This window comes from Aplidium turbinatum, chromosome 5 (assembly GCF_918807975.1).
Source record: "Aplidium turbinatum chromosome 5, kaAplTurb1.1, whole genome shotgun sequence".
Lineage (NCBI taxonomy): Eukaryota > Metazoa > Chordata > Ascidiacea > Aplousobranchia > Polyclinidae > Aplidium > Aplidium turbinatum.
In genome coordinates, this window is record NC_137476.1 from 33,858,354 (window position 1) to 33,884,504 (window position 26,151).

At 34.0% G+C, this 26,151-nt stretch overlaps 2 protein-coding genes across 2 annotated transcripts; both read right to left on the reverse strand.

The window, feature by feature from the left end:
* Positions 1-11,754: 11,754 nt before the first annotated feature.
* On the reverse strand, positions 11,755-14,121 carry LOC145771174 (uncharacterized). Its single transcript, XM_082582910.1, has 2 exons — positions 13,934-14,121; positions 11,755-12,383 (listed from the first exon to the last, which is right to left on the reverse strand). Exons 1-2 carry the CDS (start codon positions 14,119-14,121, stop codon positions 11,771-11,773), a joined length of 801 nt encoding a protein of 266 aa, XP_082439036.1. The 3' UTR covers positions 11,755-11,770.
* A 79-nt stretch (positions 14,122-14,200) lies between these two features.
* LOC145771175 (uncharacterized) lies at positions 14,201-25,696 on the reverse strand. Its single transcript, XM_082582911.1, has 8 exons — positions 25,506-25,696; positions 23,354-23,547; positions 22,814-22,981; positions 22,197-22,726; positions 17,969-18,174; positions 16,946-17,071; positions 16,567-16,705; positions 14,201-16,347 (listed from the first exon to the last, which is right to left on the reverse strand). The coding sequence occupies exons 1-8, from the start codon at positions 25,694-25,696 to the stop codon at positions 15,292-15,294; spliced, it is 2,610 nt and encodes an 869-aa protein (XP_082439037.1). The 3' UTR covers positions 14,201-15,291.
* Between the last annotated feature and the right edge of the window lie 455 nt (positions 25,697-26,151).

Here is a 26,151-nt window from a genome sequence, read left to right on the forward strand (position 1 = left end):
AAAAAACTGAAAATTGCATTTTCGGATTGTGAATTTAACAAAAAATCACAATTTTCTGGAATGAATGGTTTTCAAATGTAAAATACTGCATAAACTTGTCATTTTTTTATGCAAATAGGCTCTATGAAGATGGAATAATAACTCAAGACTAATTTGGAATTTTTTTAGTCAAAGAAAAGTCCAAAAAACACAAAAAAATGGTGAAAAAGCATCAGTTTTTTATGATAAAGTGTTCAGGAAAGGACATGCCTATTGCAAAGCCTTGGACACTAGAAGAGATATATACAGTAGAAGAATGGTGGGGTATAAAATGGTGAAGCTTTCAAGGTTAATGCATTTAATAGACTTCTTAAACCGAGGGGAGGACATTTTTGAGGGGAGGGGGTACGAAGTAAGGATTTGAGTAACTGATTCCAGAGTCTTGCCGCTGAGGGAAAATACCTAAACGGATTTTATTAAATACATTTAGTAGGCTACTATGATTATGTTAATCTTGTTACTAATACTATAATTGTTTTTTTCAGATGACAGAAAATAATACAATATTTGTGCTAGGGCTATTTGTCCCAAAAATTATGATGCAGCGATTGCTATATTTAGTGTTGCCCAAAAACTGAAATCAGATAAGATGACGCTTTGCATCAGGTTATATGTTACAGCTTTGATAATAACATGGACAAAAGCATTCGTAAAGGATTACATCATTGACCGAAAATGCATCATGGAGAAAGTTCAAAAGGTCATAACCCACTACCACAATCATGTTTATGCCGAACACAACCGCACAAAATCAAAAAAGATAGGAATGGCTTTTGTGAAAAAGAGTATTCGGCATCTCCACAAATCCTGGAGAAAAATGTTATTGATGTTTATAAAGAATCGCAAGACGTATACACTATACAGTACCAACCAATGGTCTTCTTGAAATAGGGAAGAATATGGATGATTTAACAAGCGATGAAAAGGCTTTTTATATCGACCAACTGGGGTATCAAGTCATGCGCATCAGTGAAGAAGTTGAGTATGTCATAGAAAAGGAATCAGAACTAGCTGAACAACAGGCAATCATTGAACAAGATAGGATTGAAGAACAACACATGCAAATTGAAGACGAAACCGACCTATCGAATACATTAAGTGATCAACTGAATATCAGTGCTAATCGGTCGGGGCACATGTGAAATACAACAACAACCAATCAGTTGATCACTTATGTATTCAATGATGTAATCTTTTCCGAATGCTTTTGTCCATGTTTTTATTAAAGCAGTAACATATAACTTGATGCAAAGTGTCATCTTCTCTGATTTCAGTTTTTGGGCAACACTAAATATAGCAATCGCTGCATCATAATTTTTGGGAAAAACATCCCCTAGCACAAATATTGTATTATTTTCTGTCATCTGAAAAAAACAATTATAGTATTAGTAACAAGATTAATAATAATTATAGTAGCCTACTAAATGTATTTAATAAAATCTGTTTAAGTATTTTCCCTCAGCGACATGACTCTGGAATCAGTTACTCAAATCCTTATTTCATACCCCTCCTCCCAGAAATGTACCCCCCCTCGGTTAAAGAAGTCCATTAAATGCATTAACCTCGAAAACTTCACCACTTTATACTCCACCATTCTTCTACTGTATCTCTTCTAGTGTCCAAGGCTTTGCAATAGGCCTGTCCTTTCCTGAACACTTTATCATAAAAAATTGATGCTTTTTCACCATTTTTTTGTGTTTTTTGGACTTTTCTTTGACTAATAAAATTCCAAATTAGTCTTGTGTTATTATTCCATCTTCACAGAGCCCATTTGCATAAAAAAATGACAAGTTTATGCAGTATTTTACATTTGAAAACCATTTATTCCAGAAAATTGTGATTTTTTGTTAAATTCACAATCCGAAAATGCAATTTTCAATTTTTTGTGGTGCTAACCGCCAAAAACGGCTAAATTTCAATTTTTTTTGCTGATTCTGCATTGTCATATCATATTATTGCTTAAAAAAGAGTCCTATGCAAAATCCAAAGTTAGTGCCTAAAATCCACCCTGTACTGCCTACCCCTATTTGTTGGCCCTAACAGAAATCAATACATTGCACAGGGCAACAAAGTTTTTTGGCAAAAACTGTGAGAGCTAGCTTAGAATATTTCAAAACTCGTGTTTCCGAAATTGCACATAGTTTTTTAAATTATTTTTTTAATGATTGGTTTAATTACACATTTTGTAATTTTGTTTTATCCATATGTCAAATCATAATTTTAGGTTTATTCGCCAGGTCGAGTTAGCCTTAGAGGCTTGTGAAAACACCTGACCACAGGTTTGTGATGTTTCAAATTATTAAAACGCGATAACCACATGCTACAAATAAAACATTTATGTCTTTTCACCTGTGATTTTTCATTGATTGTTTTCTACATTGGATTTGCATTGTAAATCTTAATACAATAATGCCACTAAAACAGTTTTGTTTGATAAGCTTTCTGATGATTTAATAATTGATACCACCATACCATATAATGCCATTCAGAGCTTCATTTTCAGTAGATTGGATGGGAGATAATCCTTCTCGGCACAAATATGGATGACATTCCTTGGTGCCTGGACCAGTCTCCAAATGATCTTGATCAATGATGTCATAAGGTTCGCATACATCAGGAACTTCAAGCTTCACAGGAACACTTTCGTGTAGATTCATATTCATAAGTGAAGGAAACTACAACCTTATATTACTGATACTTATTAAAACAAAGTAAGTTTTTCTGAACATCAAACAATTAGTTCAAATACCTAATAGTGAACACGACGTTTCATTTATATAATTTTACACTAGAATGAGACAGCTCACGAGATTTTAAAATACAAGATTGCGAAAACAATCTTTTACAAAAATCATGTTTAAATGTTTTCATACCAATGTGAAGTCGTTTGTGCCGATTTAAAGTATTCATGTGTAAAAACGATTTGCCACAAGCAACACATTTATGACATGCAAAAACAACCTTAAGAAAAAAGCCTAGTGAAACTTTGCACAGTAGAACAAAGCAGCGTTAGTGCAGAAGTTTTCTGACTCGTGATTGTGATGCATTGAAGCCACACCACTTCGTTCGGTGGAAGTTAATTAGTTATGCGGCGTATTAAGCAGCTACACGGTGCTTTAATTCTGTTGTCCAAAATGGATGGACAACAAATCTGTACACATGATGTCAAACTTTTTATCAAACTATCCACTGCAACAAATTCAAAGAAAAAAAAATTGTGGAGAGAAAGAAACAATCAACTGCTCCTATATGGTTAAACAATATAACCAACACATGGGGGGTGTTGACCTGATGGACCAAGAATGGTCGTATATCAATTTGACCACAAGTCAAAATTCAAATATTGCTTGCGAGCTGTATTTGACTTGTTGGACATTGCTGTGAATAATGCCCATACTGTGCACACAAAATTTGCACAGCACAGAGATGGCATTTCTGCCATAGATTTGAAGACGTTCAAACGAATTGCAGCACAAAGCTTGATCGGTAGCTACAGCGGTCGTAAAAAGTCAGTCCCCGCAAGACCTATTGTCACTCCACAAAAATAAAGTCGAATTAAAAATTCAGGACAATTGCTTGGTCACAAAATGACAAAGGATATATCAGGTGTAAGAAAAAGGTGTAAATTATGCACAACCAAAAATTAAAAAACATAATAAACAATAAATGTGAAAAGTGCAATTTTTCTTTTGCTATGTGAATGGCAGGGACTGTTTCCAATTGCACCCCCAAGCTCTAAGTTTTGCAGCCTATAAAGTAATATGATGTAGATATTGAATGACAGATATGTATTGATATGAATACTTGTATTGCATTGTATTGATATGTACAGATATGATTGCGTTACATTGAAGTAGCGTAATTTTATTATAATTTTACAGCAAAATTACATAGTTTTGAACAGTTTTTGTTGTGTAAAACTGGAAAGAAAATCGTCAATAAATCTGAGAGCACAGAAGCAAGGTGTTTGTTTGATGACATTATAGGGACATTATAGGGTGACATCACATTTATATGGTGACTCGCAGGTGTGAAGTCTTGTGTGTTTAATTAAATTATCCATGCGTGAAAATGATTTGTCACAAACATCACATTTATGTAATCTTTCACTAGAATGAAGTCGTTTGTGACGATTGAAATTAGATTTACGTAAAAATAGCTTTTTACAAACAATACATTCGAATGTTTTTTTGCCAAAATGAATTTGATTATGAGATTTTAAATGACTAAACTGCGAAAATGACTTGCCACAAACGTCACACTTATATGGTTTTTCACCAGAATGAGTTAGCTTATGAGATTGTAAACCACCATATTGCAAAAATGACTTTTCACAAACATCACATTTATGAGGTTTTTCACCAGAATGAATTGGCTTATGAGATTTCATATCAGCAGATCGCGCAAACGATTTTTCACAAACATCACATTTATATGGTTTTTCACCAGAATGAATTAGCTTATGAGATTTCAAAGTACCAGATAGTGCAAATGACATTTTACAAACATCACATTTATGAGGTTTTTCTCCAGAATGAGATAGCTTATGAGATTTTAAAGTGGCAATTTGGGAAAATGACTTTTCACAAATATCACATTTATATGGTTTTTCACCAGAATGAGTTAACTTATGAGATTTTTAAATGCCAATTCGCGAAAATGACTTTTCACAAATATCACATTTATATGGTTTTTCACCAGAATGAATTCGCTTGTGCCGTTTCAAATTACAAGATTGTGAAAATGACTTTTCACAAACATCACATTTATATGGTTTTTCTCCTGAATGAATTACCTTATGACATTTCAAATTACCAGAGTGCGCAAATGACATTTCACAAACATCACATTTATGAGGTTTTTCACCAGAATGAATTAGCTTATGAATTTTTAAATTACAAGTTTGGGAAAAAGACTTTTCACAAACACCACATTTATATTGCTTTTCACCAGAATGAATTCGCTGATGACATTTCAAATCATAAGATCGTGAGAATGACTTTTCACAAACATCACATTTATATGGTTTTTCACCAGCGTGAAATCGCTGATGTCTTTCCAATTCAGATTTGCATTTAAAACTCTTGTCACACAGTTTGCAACAAAGTCGTTTTCTCAAATGAATTCTTTTGTGACTAATCAATGCTGACTTGCTTTGGAAATATTTATAACATATATTGCACTTGAAAGTTTCTTTCTCAGTTGGTTGGATGAAAGATAACCTTTCTTGATATAAATATGGAGGACATTCCTTGGTGGCTGAAGCAGTTTTTAAATCATCTTGGTCAATAATTTCACATGAATTAGGAACTTCAAGCTTAACTGGAACTCTTTCACGTTGATTTATACTGAAAGGTAAAACGATAATTAATTGATTCCTGCAAACTGATCATGCAAATAGAAGGCAACAGAAATGATGTACTGTGAAAAAGTATAAACAAAAGTAGTATAATATGAGTAGGCCTACAAGACATTTTGACAAAACCAAATTCAGTGAGACTATTGACCAAGGTTAATTTGGCACAACAGCAACTCGACGTGGAATACAGTCATATTATCGCAAGACTACGGGCCGCAAACTGCTTACTCTCTATTTTATCTTTGTCCTCTCTATGCCCAAAAAAAATGTGTTGAAACGTATTCTCTTTTCTTGATAAATTTTCGTTGTGAACTGCACTATTGATTCTTTTAGGACATTTTAAAGTAATTTACTACAGTCCTTTGTGACGTAAGTCATCCTACTGCACCAACTCAATACGTTGTTGTCTAATTCTAGTTTTGTCACATCTAGGCTTCATGCCTAGCAAGTTCAATACTTGGATTAAGTGAACAGGAAGTCAACGAAGCCAATCTTCACGTTCACTGCGAAAATCAAGCAGAAACTTTCATGGAAAGAATTCAATCTCTAACAGAGTACAGCCCAGGAGAATAAAAATTAGTTAAAAATCGCCAATGATGGAGACTTTTTATTGATGCTACAGTATTTTGCACCCAACTGGTGTAACTAAAATAACTTGCCGGTTTTATCAGTATCAACAGTGTGAAGTTGTGCGTAACGTTGCAAATTACTAAAACGAAAAAACAACAGTTGTAACAAAACACATTTCTACAGCCTACACATGTTCTTTCACTCGTGAGTGTTCACAGATGACTTTCTAGTTTGCAACTATGCAATTCATCATCAAAGATTCACTGCAAAACATCACATTCATCTGATGAACTATATAATAATAGGCATAAGAAGCCGAGCAACATGATCAAGTTTAACATCTTCAAGTTTATTACATGTACAGAAAAAAAAACTATGCAACAAATTAAGTATCGAACATTTTCGACATCACAAGATGTCCTCTTCAGGAATAATATACATATAGAGCTTCGGTACATATAGAGCTTCGAGTTTGTCTTGTTGAACCATAGACATACGAAGCCGAGCAACGTGATCAAGTTTAACATCTTCAAGTTTATTACATTTACATAAACATAAAACTACGCAACAAATTAAGTATCGAACGTTTTCGACATCACAAGATGTCCTCTTCAGGAATAATATACATACAAATTAACTACATCTGAAAAAAATATACATACAATGGTTAACTAAATCAATAAACAGAAAAAGACAAAAACAAAAGACAAAAACTAAGCTAGTCAGAAGTACTGTGCAGTTTTTGTCTTTTCCTGTTTATAGATTTAGTTAACCATTGTATTTTATTCAGATGTAGTTAAGTTGTATGTATGTTATTCCTGAAGAGGACAATACTTAATTTGTTGCGTAGTTTTGTGTTTCTGTAAATGTAATAAACTTGAAGATGTTAAACTTGATCACGCTGTTCGGCTTCGTATGCCTATGGTTCAAAAAGACAAACTAATAATAATTGACCAACAATGATGAACGTTCAAAATGTTTGCAGCATACCGTATATTGCCATATAGAGTTTCATTCTCAGTTGATTGGATGGAAGATAATTCTTCTTGATACAAACATGGATGACTTTCCTTTGAGTCTACAACAGTTTCCCAATGATGTTGATCAATAATTTCATAAGGTTCGCCTTCGCATACTTCAGAAACTTCAAGCTTCACAGGAACACTTTCGCGTGGATTCATATTCAAAAGTGAGGGAACAACAAACTGATTTTATGAGGATTTATTTAAAACAAAGTAGTTGAATGAAGCAATTATTTTCTGAAAATTACAAAAAAAAAACACGAATAAGGTAAAGATATACTTTCCAAATTACGGATACGTAGAACCAACTTTGTCGAAAACATAACAATTATTATATGGGTGATTCACCAGAGAAAACACTTCTAAGCCGATGTAAAAACGATTGGTCAAAAAAAACACATTGGTCCAATAACTTTGTCAAAAACATCATATCTATTCTAATCTATATGCTTCATTGTAAAAAAGTGCAACTTTTTTATGCTTTACAAAGAAATTGAGAGAAAATTGGATTGGGATCGGATTGGAGATGATAATTCTTCCTGATGCAAACATGGATAACATTCCTTGATGCCTGGACCAATTTCCAAATGATCTTGGCCAATGATTCCATAAGGTTCACATACTTCAGGAACTTCAAGCTTCACAAAGGGGACCTTCCTTGTGTATTCATATTCAAAATTAGAGGAAAATGCAACTTATTTTATAATGAAGCAACTGATTGAAGTAATATTTTCCTGAAAATCAAACAGAACAAACATACAACATAAGAATTAAAAATTATGAGTATATAGAATCAAGTTTGTCAAAAACATCATATTCATTGTTAAAAACATCACTTTCGTAAGAAGAGTTTACTCAGATAAATAACTAACGTCGATCAATGACAAACATGTAAAAACAAAATATTCACAATTCATACCACCCAAGAATATGAGGTTGTAAAGATGTTATAACCCTATCATATCTTTTTCTCATTGACAAACTAAATTGCTGAAATTGATAAGTGAATTTCCTATAAGGTGTGTGATTCGTTTGTGCCGATTTAGGTTACGCATGCGTGAAAATGATTCAGCTTCATGCTAAACACATCTCTTCTAAGAAATGTACGAAGATTTATACGCTATTCCAGCATATTGTGAAGTCACCGAAAGATCATTGCGATTTTTCGTGTCAGTCAGCGCTCAGCACACGGAATATCAAACAAGGAGTTGCAACTACAACGTATGGTTTTTCACCAGAATGAGTAAGCTTGTGAGATTTCAAATTACCAGATCGCGAAAAATACTTTTCACAAACATCACATTTATATGGCTTTTCACCAGTGTGGACTCGTTTGTGTTGATTTAAATTAGATAATTTTGAAAATGACTTTTTACAAACGTCACATTCGTATGGTTTTTCACCAGAATGAGTTAGCTTGTGAGATTTCAAATTATCAAATCGCGAAAATAACCTTTCACAAATATCACAATTAAATGGTTTTTCACCAGTGTGAAACCGTTTGTGTTTTTTTAAAGCAGATATATGTGAAAACGACTTTTCACAAACATCACATTTATATGGTTTTTCACCAGTGTGAACCCGTTTGTGGTTGTTTAAAGCAGATATACGTGAAAACGACTTTTCACAAACATCACATTTATATGGTTTTTCACCAGTGTGAACCTGTTTGTGTTTTTTTAAAGCAGATATATGTGAAAACGACCTTTCACAAACATCACATTTATATGGTTTTTCACCAGTGTGAACAACTTTGTGTCTTTTTAAAGCAGATTTATGCGAAAACGACATTTCACAAACATCACATTTATATGGTTTTTCACCAGTGTGAACAAGTCTGTGGTTTTTTAAAGCAGATATATGTGAAAACGACTTTTCACAAACATCGCATTTATATGGTTTTGCACCAGTGTGAACAACTTTGTGTTTTTTTAAAGCAGATATATGCGAAAACGACTTCTCACAAACATCACATTTATATGGTTTTTCACCAGTGTGCATTCGTTGATGAATTTCCAATTTAGATTTGTATTTATAACTCTGATCACAAAAATTGCAACAAAATCGTTCCTTGAAATTTATGTTTTGATGAGTAATCAATGCTGACTTGCGTTGGAAACGGTTACAGCATTCCTTGTCAGTTGGTTGGATGGAAGATCCTTTTTGATACAAAGATGGATGACATTCATTGGTGGATAAAGTAGTTTTCAAATGATCTTGATCATTGATTTCACAAGGTTCGCATATTTCGGGAACTTCAAGCTTCATTTCAACCTTTTCATGTTGACTTATACTGAAAAATGATTTAATTGTTATCTGAGAACTAACCATAAAACTGGCATACAGAAATGATGACCTGTGAAAAAGCGAATTTGGAAATAACTATAAAATGGGGACAAGACGTTGTGAGGAAAACTAGTTTATTTAATAATTGGTTTAATTACATAGTTTGTAATTTCAATTTATCAAATCATAATTTCATGTTTACTTGCCATGTCAAGTTAGCCTTAAAGGTTTGTGAAAACGTCTGGCCACAGGTTTGTGAAGTTGTTTGTGACGCTTTAAATTACTAAAAAGCAAAAACTGCATGCTACAAATAACACATTTATGTCTTTTCACTTGTGAGCTTTCATTGATTGCTTTCTACATTAGATTTGCATTGTAAATCTTACTAAAAAAACACCACTGAAATAGTTTTGTCTGATAAGCGTGATGATGATATATTAATTGATACCACCATACCGCATATTGCCATTTAGAGCTTTATTCTCAGTTGATTGGATGGGAGATGGTCCTTCTAGATACACATATGGATTACATTTCTTGGTGTCAAAAACAGTTTCCAAATGATCTTGGTTAATGATTCCATAAGGTTCGCATACTTCAGGAACTTCAAGCTTCACAGAGACACTTTCAAGTGAATTCATATTCAAAATTGGAAGAAACTACAAACTTATACTGCTGATACTTATTAAAAATAAAACGATTGAACAAATTAAGTTTTTCTGAAAATCAAACAGAAGAAACATGTAAAAAGTGAAACTAAATATTCCAAATTAAGAGTACGTAAAATTAACTTTGCAAAAACATCATATTCATTGTCTAAAACATAGTATTCGTATGGTTATTTACTAGAGAGAGTAAACACTGCTGACTCGATCAAATCAAAATCATATCAGAACGAAATCATCGTCATAACACCCAAGAATACGAGGTAGTCAAAATGATATAATCTTAATATACACAGGCGTTTTGGGCCTTTACAAAGTAAGAAACATTTTGCCTATTAAAGGATCATTGAAATACAAATAAAAAGACAACCAGAACTATGAACACAGATTTGTTTAGCATGAAGCTGAATTGCGTCAGCCGACTGATCCGTTAGCCGGCTGATGCACTACAGTACACTGCATTGCGTCAGCCTCATTGATTCACTTAGCATTCACCACACAGGTCTGTAAATGGACATCTCTTCTAGGAAACCTACGACGATTTATATGCTATTCGAGCATACTGTGCAGTCACCGAGAGATCACTACGACTTTTGGTGTCAGTCAGCGCTCAGTCCACGAAATATCAAACAAGGAGTTGCAACTACAACGTATAGTTTTACACCAGAATGAGTTAGCTTGTGAGATTTCAAACTACTAAATTGCGAAAAAAATTTTTTACAACTTTTTACAAGCTAACCCATACTTTTTACAAACATCACATTTATATGGTTTTTCACCAGTGTGAACCCGTGTGTGTCTGTTTAAAGCAGATATATGTGAAAACGACTTTTCACAAACATCACATTTATATGGTTTTTCACCAGTGTGAACAAGTTTGTGTCTGTTTAAAGCAGATGTATGCGAAAACGACCTTTCACAAACATCACATTTATATGGTTTTTCACCAGTGTGAACCCGTTTGTGTTTTTTTAAAGCAGATATATGTGAAAACGACTTTTCACAAACATCACATTTATATGGTTTTTCACCAGTGTGAACAAGTTTGTGTCTGTTTAAAGCAGATGTATGCGAAAACGACCTTTCACAAACATCACATTTATATGGTTTTTCACCAGTGTGAACCCGTTTGTGTTTTTTTAAAGCAGATATATGTGAAAACGACTTTTCACAAACATCACATGTATATGGTTTTTCACCAGTGTGAACACGTTTGTGGTTTTTTAAAGCAGATATATGTGAAAACGACTTTTTACAAACATCGCATTTATATGGTTTTTCACCAGTGTGAACAAGTTTGTGTTTTTTTAAAGCAGATATATTCGAAAAAAACTTTTCACAAACATTACATGTATATATATGGTTTTTCACTAGAATGAATGAGCTTATGATATTTTAAAATACCAGATCGCGCAAATGACTTGCCACAAACATCACATTTGTATGGTTTTTCACCAGAATGAGTGATCTTATGACATTTCAAATCACTAGATCGTGCAAATGACTTTATACAGACATCACATTTATATGGTTTTCTCCTGAATGAATTACCTTATGACATTTCAAATTACCAGATTGCGCAAATGACATTTCACAAACATCACATTAATGAAGTTTTTCACCAGAATAAATTTGCTTATGAATTTTTAAATTACAAGTTTGGGAAGAAGACTTTTCACAAATATTACATTTATGAGGCTTTTCACCAGAATGAATTCGCTGATGACATATCAAATCATAAGATCGTGAGAATGACTTTTCACAAACATCACATTTATATGGTTTTTCACCTGTGTGAAGACATTTGTGCTGATTTAAGCCACATATCACTAAAAACGATTTGTCACAATTATATCACATTTATATGGCTTTTCACCAGAATGAGCTAGCTTATGAGATTTCAAATGACCAGATCGGGTCAATGATTTTTCACAAACATTACATTTATATGGTTTTTCACCAGAATGAGTTAGCTTGTGAGATTTCAAATTACCAGATTGCGAAAAAGACTTTTTACAAACATCACATTGATATGGTTTTTCACCAGAATGAGTTAGCTTATGAGATTTCAAATGACCAGATTGGGCAAATGATTTTTCACAAACATTACATCGATATGGTTTTTCACCAGCGTGAAATCGCTGATGTCTTTCCACTTCAGATTTGCATTTAAAATTCTTGTCACAAAGTTTGCAAAAAAGTCGTTCTCTCAAATGAATTTCTTTGTGACTGACCAATCCTGACTTGCTTGGGAAATATTTATAACATATGTTGCAATTGAAAGTTTCTTTCTCACTTGGTTGGATGGAAGATGACCTTTCTTGATACAAATACGGAGGACATTCCTTAGTGGCTGAAGCAGTTTTTAAATCATCTTCGTCAATAATTTCATATGATTCAGAAACTTCAAGCTTCACTGGAACCTTTTCGTCTTGAATCATACTGAAAGGTAAAACGACAATTAATTGTTTCTAGCAAACTGATCATGCAACTCGATAGCAGCAGAAAAACACCATTTGAAGAAAAACACCGATTGTGGCCAAAAAACACCCATGGGATATAACTGGTAACCTACCGGGACAGTTGTGCACCAATTGACTAGGCTAACCAGATCATATTGTCTTATCAGCAATGCATCTAAGTTCTAAGACATCATGCTTTTTCAAACAGAAATTTACTGGATCCAGTATCAGGGACTTTTAAACACCTTTTGTACGGTAAGCAATAACGCAATTTTAATGTCAGTGGTTGCATGAACTGCACAGACAAACAAGACATCAAGAGTAAAACTTATAGCCTGAACTCACTTGGTTAACTGTTACAGTAACTAATGCGGTAGTTGCGCTAGGCCTATAGCCTGGTAATTGGGAGCTGAGCTTATCAGCTAGGCTATCCAAAAACACTCGTACAGCTTCCCTCACAAGCCAGCCCCAAAAACCCTGTCAAATGCAAGCCATTTTCATAGCTTTCCAGCTGAGGGTTTTCGTTAAAGGAAAAGTGATCCGTGTTTCCAAATTAAATTTGAAGTTTCATAACTGATATTCTTGAAAGTTTATGCGGCAACCGCGCGGCTTTGTCATTTCAACTTTCCACGCGGTGCGGCACGCGGCGAAAGTCAGGCCACGTACGTGGCGGGGCGTGGTTTGCATCACTACTGCAAGCTACATCCGGTACTGTACTCTCTATTTGATCTTTGTCCGAACAAAAAAAAAGTGTTGTAAACGTATTCTCTTTTCTTGATAAATTTTCTTTGCGAACTCCACTATTGATTCCTTTAAGACAGTTTTAAAGTGAGCTACTACAGTCCTCTGTGACATAAGTCATCCTACTGCACCAACTCAATACATTGTTGTCTAATTCTATTTTTGTCACCACAAGGCTTCATGTATGTTTAGCAAGTTAAATACTTGGATCAACTGAACAGGAAGTCAAGGAGGCCAATCTTCACGTCCACTATGGAAGACCAGCACAAACTTTCATGCAAACATTTCAATCTCTAACAGAGCACAGCCCCGACGAATACAAATTGGCTAAAAATCGCTAAATGATCGAGACTTTTTATTGATGCTACAATATTTTGCATCCAACTGATGTAACTAAAATCTGGCCGGTATTATCATTATCAACAGTGTGAAGTTGTTTCCGACGTTGCAAATTACTAAAAAGAAAAAAAACAAAAAACAGTTAGCTTGTGACATTTCAAATTACTAATACTAGATTGAGAAATCAATTTTTAATCAAATCATTCAACTTGAAAGTAAATTAGAATATTCTATTTGTTTTAGTACCTTTCTATTTATCGTCCTCACCAGACAAAGTTGTACAACGTTGTACACCAGACAAAGTTGCCAACATGTATCCCACAACACGAAATAGTTCAGGGATTGTATATAGTCAATGCGTAGTACAGAAAAATGATTTGTCTGATGAACAATCTAATGATTGACCAACAATGATTTCAGTTTAAAATTCTTATAACATACAGTACATACCACACAATGTCCTTCAGAACTTCATTCCCAGTTGATTGGATTGGAGATGTTACTTCTGCCTGATGCAAACATGGATAACATTTCTTGGTGTCTGGACCAATTTCCAAATGATCTTGGCCAATGATTTCACAAGGTTTGCATTCTTTAGAAACTTCAAGCTTCACAGGAACACTTTTGTGTGGATTCATATTCAAACTACAAACTGACTTAATAATACGACACTTATTTAAAATAAAGCAACTGAATAAAGTAATATTTTCCTGAAAATAACCAAAAACATGAAAAAGGTAAAGATAAATTTTTAACATTGCATTTTAATGACAACACTAAAATAAGGTGACGTGATGACCCATTACATAACCATGCATTTAAAGTTCGTCCGGTACTAGACCACCACTTCAACCACCAGTTAATATCGGCAATGCTGCCAGCACAGAACCAGTCGATAGATGAACATATGATTAAATTCAAAGGGCCAACTATACTGAAGCAGTACGTCAAGGGAAAACCAAGACAGTGGGGTTTCAAGTTACAGTGTCGATGTGACTCGAAGACTGGGTATTTATTTGAATGTGACCTTAACGTAGGAAAAAAATCTGGACAAGTGCAACATGGGTTAGATGAAGTTGTTGTGCTGCAGCTCACCTAAAGTATTAAAGATCTTGCCTACAAGATGTTTGTAGACAATTTTTTCAATTTCCCAACACTGCAGGTACTTTTAGTGCTGGCACTGTTAGGGATAACCGCAAGCATTTGCCCAGAACAGATGTGCCAACCGACAAAGCCATGAAGCGAGGATACATTTCTTATTATCAGACAGAAACTGGCATATCATATGCAAAATGGATGGACAACAAATCTGTACACATGCTGTCAAACTTTTTATCAGCATATCCACTGCAACAAACTCAAAAAAAAGTTGCGGTGACAAAGAAACAATCAACTGTTCAACAATAAAATCAATCAAATCAACAATAATTCTATAAGGTTTGCATATTTCAGAAACCTCAAGCTTCACAGGAACACTTTCGTGTGGATTCATATTCAAAAGTGAAGAGAACTACAAACTGACTTAATAATACGATACTTATTTAAAATGAAGCAACTGAATGAAGTAATATTTTCCTGAAAATCAAACAGAACAAACATGTAAAAGGTAAAGATAAACAGTCTAAATTACGAGTACGTAAAATCAGCTTTGTCAAAACCACAACATTTATATGGGTTATTCACCAGAGTAAACACTTCTGAGCCGATGTAAAAACGATTGGTCAAACAAAACACATTGTTCAATTAACTTTGTCAAAAACATCATATTCATATGCTTCATTGTAACAAAGTGTAACTTTTTATGCTCTTTAAAGAAATTGAGAGAAAATATCTAGTTTTTCATGACCAGAATGAGTTAGCATATGAGATTTGAAATGGCTAGATTGCAAAAACAACTTTTCACAAGCATCACATTTATATAGCATTTCACCAGAATGAATTCGTTTGTGCCGTTTTAAATTACTAGATTCAGAAAACGACTTTTCACAAACATCACATTTATATGGTTTTTCACCAGAATGAACTAGCTTGTGCCGTTTCACATTACCAGATTGTGAAAATGACCTTTCACAAACATCACATTTATATGGTTTTTCACTAGAATGAGTTAGCTTATGAGATTTTAAACAACCAGATCGAGCAAATGACTTTTCACAAACATTACATTTATATGGCTTTTCACCAGAATGAGTTAGCTTATGAGATTTCAAATGACCAAATTGCGAAAAAGACTTTTCACAAACATCACATTCATATGATTGTTCACTAGAATGAGTTAGCTTATGAGATTTCAAATTACCAGATTGCGAAAAAAACTTTTCACAAACATCACATTTATATGGTTTTTCACCAGAATGAGTTAGCTTATGAGATTTCAAATTAAAAGAATGCGAAAATGACTTTTCACAAACATCACATTTATATGATTTTTCACCAGAATGAGTTAGCATATGACATTTTAAACCATCAGATCGCGCAAATGACTTTTCACAAACATCACATTTATATGGTTTTTCACCAGAATGAGTTAGCTTATGAGATTTCAAATGACCAAATTGCGAAAAAGACTTTTCACAAACATCACATTTATATGGTTTTTCACCAGAATGAATTCGCTTATGAGATTTTAAACAACCAGATCGAGCAAATGACTTTTCACAAACATCACATTTATATGGCTTTTCACCAGAATGAGCTAGCTCATGAGATTTCAAATGACCAAATTGCGAAAAAGACTTTTCACAAACATTACATTTATATGGCTTTTCACCAGAATGAGTTAGCTTATGAGATTTCAAATGACTAGATTGCGAAAAAGACTTTTCACAAACATCACATTGATATGATTTTTCACCAGAATGAGTTAGCTTATGAGATTTCAAATTAAAAGAATGCGAAAATGACTTTTCACAAACATCACATTTATATGGTTTTTCACCAGAATGAGTTAGCATATGAGATTTCAAACCATTAGATCGTAGAAATGCATTTTGACAAACATCACATTTATACAGTTTTTCACCAGTGTGAAGTAGTTGGTGGCGATTCAAAATATACATGTGTGAAAACGATTTGTCACAAACATCACATTTATACGGTTTTTCACCTGTGTGAAGACGTTTGTGCTGATTTAAATTGGATATACGGAAATATGACTTGTCACAAACATCACATTTATATGGTCTTTCACCAGAATGAGTTCGCTTGTGAGATTTTAACTTGCTAAATTGCGAAAAAGACTTTTCACAAACATCACATTTGTATGGTTTTTCACCAGCGTGAAATCGCTGATGTCTTTCCAATGCCGATTTACATTTAAAACTCTTGTCACAAAGTTTGCAACAAAGTCGTTCTCTCAAATGAATTTTTTTGTGACTGATCAATTCTGACTGACTTCGGAAATGATTATAACATGTATTGCACTTTAAAGTTTCTTTCTCAGTTGGTTGGAGGAAAAATAACCTTTCTTGATACAAATATGGAGGACATTCCTTGGTGGCTGAAGCTGGTTTTAAATCATCTTGGTCAATAACTTCATATGATTCAGGAACCTCAAGCTTCACTGGAACATTTTCATCTTGATTCATACTAAAAGGTAAAGCGATAATTAATCGTTTCTAGAAAACTGATCATGCAACTCGATAGCAACAGTAAGGATGGGATGTGAAAAAGTATAATAAAAAGTAGTATAATATGAGTAGGCCTAAAAGACATTTTGACAAAACCAAATTTCCGTGAGACTGTTGACCAAGGTTAATTTGGTGCAACAACTCGACGTGGAATAACATTTTACCGCAAGACTGCGTGCTGCAAACTACATACTCTCTATTTTATCTTTGTCCTCTCTTGATCCAAAAAAATGTGTTGAAACGTATTCTCTTTTCTTGATAAATTTTAGTTGCGAACTGCACGATTCCTTTAGGACAGTTATAATGCAATCTACTACAGTCCTCTGTGACGTAAGTCATCCTACTGCACCAACTCAATACATTGTTGAATAATTCTATTTTTGACACATCAAGGCTTCATGCAGAGCAAGTTAAATACTTGGATTAAGTGAAAAGGAAGTCAAGGAAGCCATTCTTCACTATGGAAAACAAGCACAAACTGTCATGCAAAGAATTCAATCTCTTACAGGGTACAGCTCAGAAGAACAATAAAAATTGGCTGAAAATCGCCAATGATGGAAACTTTTTATTGATGCTACAGTATTTTGCACCCAACTAGTGTAACTAAAATCTTGCCGTTATTATTATTATCAACAGTGTGAAGTTGTTTGTGACGTTTCAAATTACTAAAACGAAAAAAGCTGTTTTTATCATCTTCACCAGACAAAGTTGCCAACATGTATCCCACAACACGAAGTAGTTCAGGGATTATGGCTAACGCGCAGGCTAGTACAGAAAAATGGTTCCTCTGATGAACAATCTAATGATTGACCAACGATGATTTCAGTTTAAAATGCTTATAACATACGTTACATACCACACAACGTCAATCAGAATTTCATTCTCAGTTGATTGGATTGGAGATGATAATTCCTCCTGATGCAAACATGAATAACATTCCTTGGTGTCTGGACCAATTTCCAAATGATCTTGGCCAATGATTCCATAAGGTTCGCATACTTCAGATACTTCAAGCTTCACAGGGACACTTTCGTGTGGATTCATATTCGAAATTGGAGGAAACTGCAAACTGACTTAATAACACTTATTTTATAATGAAGCAACTGAATGAAGTAATATTATCCTGAAAATCAAACAGAACATATAATATACAAGAAAAGCATTAAAAGTTATGAGTACGTAACATCAACTTTGTCAGAAACATCATACTCATTGCTAAAAACATCATATTCGTAAGAAGAGTTTACTCAAGTAAATAACCAAAGCCAATGATATGACAAACATTTAAAAACAAAACAGTTACAATTGTTAACACCCAAGAATATGAGGCTGAAAAAATGTTATAACCCTAATATGCACAGGCCTTGTCAACGTGCGAACTTATAGTGTAGTGGTGACTGGAAACCAATGTAATTTAGATTTCAAAAGATGGCTAAACGTTATCTTTTTGTTGTTGAAAAACGAAATTTTCTTGTAGAAAAATTAAATTGCTGAAAGTGATAAGTGAATCTCATTTTAGGTGTGTGATTAGTTGTTGTTTGAAGACCGAGGACCGACTTAACATCCATGGAAAGAACCTCTTCAACCCATCAAGCTGCAAGGATGCAAACGTTAACTTTTTGTCGTTGAAAACCCAAACTTTCTTGTAGAAAAACTAAATTGCTGAAAGTGATAAGTGAATCTCATATAAGGTGTTGAAGACCGACTAAACATCCATGGAATGACTTAACATCCATGGAAAGAACCTCTTCCACCCATCAAGCTGCAAGGATGATGCCAATGCTTTTAGCATACCTCAAAAAACTGGACTGCCATTTATGGTATTTGTCAGAAAGACTAGTTGTTTTGGCCTAATAAATCGAGATAAATCTTCTCGAGGCAAATATAGATAACATTGATTGGTGTCAGGAACAATCTCCATATGATCTTGGTCAATGATTTCATTCGTGTAGATTCATATTCAAACGTGAAAGGAACTACAAACTTAAATTAATAATACTTATCATGATTGAAGCAACTGAATTAAGTAATATTATACCGAACATCAAACGGAGCAAACATGCAAAATGTAAAGATAAACAGTTTAAATTACGAATACGCAGAATCAGCTTTGTAAAAAACATCATATTCGTAAAAGTGTTTACTCAGGTAAATAACCAAAGTCAATCATATGACAAACATGTAAAAACAAAACATTCACAATTTATAACACACAAAATATGAGGTTGTAAAAGTGATACACCCTAAATATACACACGCCTTGTCAACGTGCGAACTTATACTGCAGTGGAGACTGAAAACCAATGTAATTTAGATTTCAAAACATAGGCTAAACGTAATCTTTTTCTCAATAAAAACTAAATTTTCTTGTAGAAAAACTAAATTGCTGAAATTGATAAGTGAATCTCATATAAGGTGTGTGATTCGTTTGTGCCGATTTATATTATACAGGCGTGAAAATGATTTGTCACAAACATCACATTTATATGGTTTTTCACCAGAATGAGTGAGCTTGTGCTGATTCAAAGTACTAGATTGTGAAAATGACTTTTCACAAACATCACATTTATATGGTTTTCCGCCAGAATGAATTAGCTTATGAAATTTCAAACCACTAGATCGTGCAAATGACTTTTCACAAACATCACATTTATGTGGTTTTTCACCAGAATGAATTAGCTTATGATATTTCAAATGACCAAACTTCAAAAATGACTTGTTACAAACGTCACAGATATATGGTTTGACACATCAACAGCGCCACCTTGTGGCAGCCACAAAACTTCAGAACGCGATATCTCGAAAACCTCTTGCCCGATTTTCAATTTTTTTTTTTGCCGATATGCATTTTTCACATACTATAACATATGTTTTAGTCATCAAAATTGAAGACTCAGTGGTTATTTGGATTTGTTGAATTATAATGGAATGCCTCGAAAGCGAGATGCCAAAAAGAAACTTAACACAACAAATCCTCAATCGTTTTGATGCCAACAAATGGAAAGTTATCCTCCTATTAAAAAAGTTGCCCTTGAAGTTCTCATGCCATTCGTAACCACTTATTTATGCGAGCATGCGTTTTCTATTCTGGTGGATGTTGAAGCAAAAAAACGATACCGGGTTGCATGCCAAAATGACATGAGAATTGCTGTTTCCGAGACAAAACCTCGAATTGGGGGTTCAACGAAAGCTTGCATGCTAGCATAAGGGTTCGGCAGGTTAGTAAAGGTTAAGAACCACTGTACTAGATTGAGAAAACAACTTTTTACAAACATCACACTAATAATTATATGGCTTTTCGCTAGAATGAGTTAGCTTATGACATTTCAAACTATCACGTCGTGAAAATGACTTGTCACAAACATCACATTCATGTGGTTTTTCATCAGAATGGGTTAGCTTGTGATATATCAAACTACGAGTTTGCAAAAACAACTTTGTACAAACATCACATTTATAGGTTTTTTTTCTCCAGAATGAGTTAGCTTATGAGATTTTAAACGATCAGATCGCAGGCTTCGAAAATCACGGCGGACATGTCCGCCGTCACAGCATGTGATGTCCGCGGGAAGTACCATCTAGATCAGTCATATTTCTCCGCAGAGAAATAACATAGGAACTAGCGATATAAATTGTCATTGCATGGCACGAACAATTATTGCGAGAATATAATTTCCCGCGCATCTAGAAAATGTGAATACTGTATCCATTAGCTTCCATTCAAGTAGGAAAACTTTCGATTTTTACGTTGCTTCCACGATTGATGAGATCGAATCAGCGTGATAATGGTAAAATCTTCGCTAAGAATCGATGGGAGTACCGGTACTTTTACACTAATCACGCGCAACTTAGTTCAAATCTTACGTCACAATGTCTGGCTTCGATCTCCGAGTAATATTGATAAGGCAAGGTTGGTTACAAAATTAGATTAAAATGCGAGTAGGCTATTACAGCAAGATGCAACAAAATTTGTTAAGTTTTGGTATTACAGTAAGAAAGACAAGGCCCAGGGAAAATTCACTTTTGCTCACATGACATGCAAAAACAACCTAAAGAAAAAAGCCTAGTGAAACTTTGCACAGTAGAACAAAGCAGCGTTAGTGCAGAAGTTTTCTGACTCGTGATTGTGATGCATTGAAGCCACACCACTTCGTTCGGTGGAAGTTAATTAGTTATGCGGCGTATTAAGCAGCTACACGGTGCTTTGATTCTGTTGTCCAAAATGGATGGACAACAAATCTGTACACATGATGTCAAACTTTTTATCAAACTATCCACTGCAACAAATTCAAAGAAAAAAAAATTGTGGTGAGAAAGAAACAATCAACTGCTCCTATATGGTTAAACAATATAACCAACACATGGGGGGTGTTGACCTGATGGACCAAGAATGGTCGTATATCAATTTGACCACGAGTCAAAATTCAAATATTGCTTGCGAGCTGTATTTGACTTGTTGGACATTGCTGTGAATAATGCCCATAATGTGCACACAAAATTTGCACAGCACAGAGATGGCATTTCTGCCATAGATTTGAAGACGTTCGAACGAATTGCAGCACGAAGCTTGATCGGTAGCTACAGCGGTCGTAAAAAGTCAGTCCCCGCAAGACCTATTGTCACTCCACAAAATTAAAGTCGAATTAAAAATTCAGGACAATTGCTTGGTCACAAAATGACAAAGGATATATCAGGTGTAAGAAAAAGGTGTAAATTATGCACAACCAAAAATTAAAAACATAATAAACAATAAATGTGAAAAGTGCAATTTTTCTTTTGCTATGTGAATGGCAGGGACTGTTTCCAATTGCACCCCCAAGCTCTAAGTTTTGCAGCCTATAAAGTAATATGATGTAGATATTGAATGACAGATATGTATTGATATGAATACTTGTATTGCATTGTATTGATATGTACAGATATGATTGCGTTACATTGAAGTAGCGTAATTTTATTATAATTTTACAGCAAAATTACATAGTTTTGAACAGTTTTTGTTGTGTAAAACTGGAAAGAAAATCGTCAATAAATCTGAGAGCACAGAAGCAAGGTGTTTATTTGATGACATTATAGGGACATTATACGGTGACATCACATTTATATGGTGACTCGCAGGTGTGAAGTCTTGTGTGTTCAATTAAATTATCCATGCGTGAAAATGATTTGTCACAAACATCACATTTATGTAATCTTTCACTAGAATGAAGTCGTTTGTGTCGATTGAAATTAGATTTACGTAAAAATAGCTTTTTACAAACAATACACTCGAATGTTTTTTTGCCAAAATGAATTTGATTATGAGATTTTAAATGACTAAACTGCGAAAATGACTTGCCACAAACGTCACACTTATATGGTTTTTCACCAGAATGAGTTAGCTTATGAGATTGTAAACCACCATATTGCAAAAATGACTTTTCACAAACATCACATTTATGAGGTTTTTCACCAGAATGAATTGGCTTATGAGATTTCATATCAGCAGATCGCGCAAACGATTTTTCACAAACATCACATTTATATGGTTTTTCACCAGAATGAATTAGCTTATGAGATTTCAAAGTACCAGATAGTGCAAATGACATTTTACAAACATCACATTTATGAGGTTTTTCTCCAGAATGAGTTAGCTTATGAGATTTTAAAGTGGCAATTTGGGAAAATGACTTTTCACAAATATCACATTTATATGGTTTTTCACCAGAATGAGTTAACTTATGAGACTTTAAAATGCCAATTCGCGAAAATGACTTTTCACAAATATCACATTTATATGGTTTTTCACCAGAATGAATTCGCTTGTGCCGGTTCAAATCACCAGATCGTGCAAATGACTTTTTACAGACAACACATTTATATGGTTTTTCTCCTGAATGAATTACCTTATGACATTTCAAACTACCAGAGTGCGCAAATGACATTTCACAAACATCACATTTATGAGGTTTTTCACCAGAATGAATTAGCTTATGAATTTTTAAATTACAAGTTTGGGAAAAAGACTTTTCACAAACACCACATTTATATTGCTTTTCACCAGAATGAATTCGCTGATGACATTTCAAATCATAAGATCGTGAGAATGACTTTTCACAAACATCACATTTATATGGTTTTTCACCAGCGTGAAATCGCTGATGTCTTTCCAATTCAGATTTGCATTTAAAACTCTTGTCACACAGTTTGCAACAAAGTCGTTTTCTCAAATGAATTCTTTTGTGACTAATCAATGCTGACTTGCTTTGGAAATATTTATAACATATATTGCACTTGAAAGTTTCTTTCTCAGTTGGTTGGATGAAAGATAACCTTTCTTGATATAAATATGGAGGACATTCCTTGGTGGCTGAAGCAGTTTTTAAATCATCTTGGTCAATAATTTCACATGATTCAGGAACTTCAAGCTTAACTGGAACTTTTTCACGTTGATTTATACTGAAAGGTAAAACGATAATTAATTGATTCCTGCAAACTGATCATGCAAATAGAAGGCAACAGAAATGATGTACTGTGAAAAAGTATAAACAAAAGTAGTATAATATGAGTAGGCCTACAAGACATTTTGACAAAACCAAATTCAGTGAGACTATTGACCAAGGTTAATTTGGCACAACAGCAACTCGACGTGGAATACAGTCATATTATCGCAAGACTACGGGCCGTAAACTGCATACTCTCTATTTTATCTTTGTCCTCTCTATTCCCAAAAAAATGTGTTGAAACGTATTCTCTTTTCTTGATAAATTTTCGTTGTGAACTGCACTATTGATTCTTTTAGGACATTTTAAAGTAATTTACTACAGTCCTCTGTGACGTAAGTCATCCTACTGCACCAACTCAATACGTTGTTGTCTAATTCTAGTTTTGTCACATCTAGGCTTCATGCCTAGCAAGCTCAATACTTGGATTAAGTGAACAGGAAGTCAACGAAGCCAATCTTCACGTTCACTGCGAAAATCCAGCAGAAACTTTCATGGAAAGAATTCAATCTCTAACAGAGTACAGCCCAGGAGAATAAAAATTAGTTAAAAATCGCCAATGATGGAGACTTTTTATTGATGCTACAGTATTTTGCACCCAACTGGTGTAACTAAAATAACTTGCCGGTTTTATCATTATCAACAGTGTGAAGTTGTGCGTAACGTTGCAAATTACTAAAACGAAAAAACAACAGTTGTAACAAAACACATTTCTACAGCCTACGCCCTACACATGTTCTTTCACTCGTGAGTGTTCACAGATGACTTTCTAGTTTGCAACTATGCAATTCATCAGCAAAGATTCACTGCAAAACATCACATTCATCTGATGAACTATCTAATAATAGGCATAAGAAGCCGAGCAACATGATCAAGTTTAACATCTTCAAGTTTATTACATTTACAGAAAAAAAACTATGCAACAAATTACGTATCGAACATTTTCGACATCACAAGATGTCCTCTTCAGGAATAATATACATATAGAGCTTCGGTAGAGAGTTTGTCTTGTTGAACCATAGACATACGAAGCCGAGCAACGTGATCAAGTTTAACATCTTCAAGTTTATCACATTTACATAAACATAAAACTACGCAACAAATTAAGTATCGAACGTCTTCGACATCACAAGATGTCCTCTTCAGGAATAATATACATACAAATTAACTACATCTGAAAAAATATAAATACAATGGTTAACTAAATCTATAAACAGAAAAAGACAAAAATTGCACAGTACTTCTGACTAGCTCAAACTCAACGATATAGGCTCCACGAGAATCAAAGGTAACTGCATCAAAAAGTGTTAAACAGATCACATGATATGGTAGAAAGGCAAGGTGCGAAAAAACTAATTTTAAAATACAGAGAGCAAGAAAGACGAGCCGCAAGCATACAATTGTCTGTTCAAAAGTGGATTGTGACGTTTTATGTACAGGGCTTCCAAGATCTTAGTTTGATACTCAGACCTGCCTCTAGACATGATCTCAAACTGCTTGATAGAAACGTTATTTTGGCATTCTGTACATGAAAAAATGTGATCTTAAATTGCGCTTTTCTGAATAGAATTCAAATTCAGGTGTTCCCCAGCTCTAGTCGATAAATTTGAATTCTATATGAGCCTATATCGTTGAGTTTGAGCTAGTCAGAAGTACTGTGCAGTTTTTGTCTTTTCCTGTTTATAGATTTAGTTAACCATTGTATTTTATTCAGATGTAGTTAAGTTGTATGTATGTTATTCCTGAAGAGGACAATACTTACTTTGTTGCGTAGTTTTGTGTTTCTGTAAATGTAATAAACTTGAAGATGTTAAACTTGATCACGCTGTTCGGCTTCGTATGCCTATGGTTTAAAAAGACAAACTAATAATAATTGACCAACAATGATGAACGTTCAAAATGTTTGCAGCATACCGTATATTGCCATATAGAGTTTCATTCTCAGTTGATTGGATGGAAGATAATTCTTCTTGATACAAACATGGATGACTTTCCTTTGTGTCTACAACAGTTTCCCAATGATGTTGATCAATAATTTCATAAGGTTCGCTTTCGCATACTTCAGAAACTTCAAGCTTCACAGGAACACTTTCGTGTGGATTCATATTCAAAAGTGAGGGAAGAACAAACTGATTTTATGAGGATTTATTTAAAACAAAGTAGTTGAATGAAGCAATTATTTTCTGAAAATCACAAAAAAAAACACGAATAAGGTAGACATACTTTCCAAATTACGAGTACGTAAAACCAACTTTGTCGAAAACATAACATTTATTATATGGGTGATTCACCAGAGTAAACACTTCTAAGCCGATGTAAAAACGATTGGTCAAATAAAACACATTGGTCCAATAACTTTGTCAAAAACATCATATCTATTCTACATGCTTCATTGTAAAAAAGTGCAACTTTTTTATGCTTTACAAAGAAATTGAGAAAAAATTGGATTGGGATCGGATTGGAGATGAAAATTCTTCCTGATGCAAACATGGATAACATTCCTTGATGCCTGGACCAATTTCCAAATGATCTTGGCCAATGATTCCATAAGGTTCACATA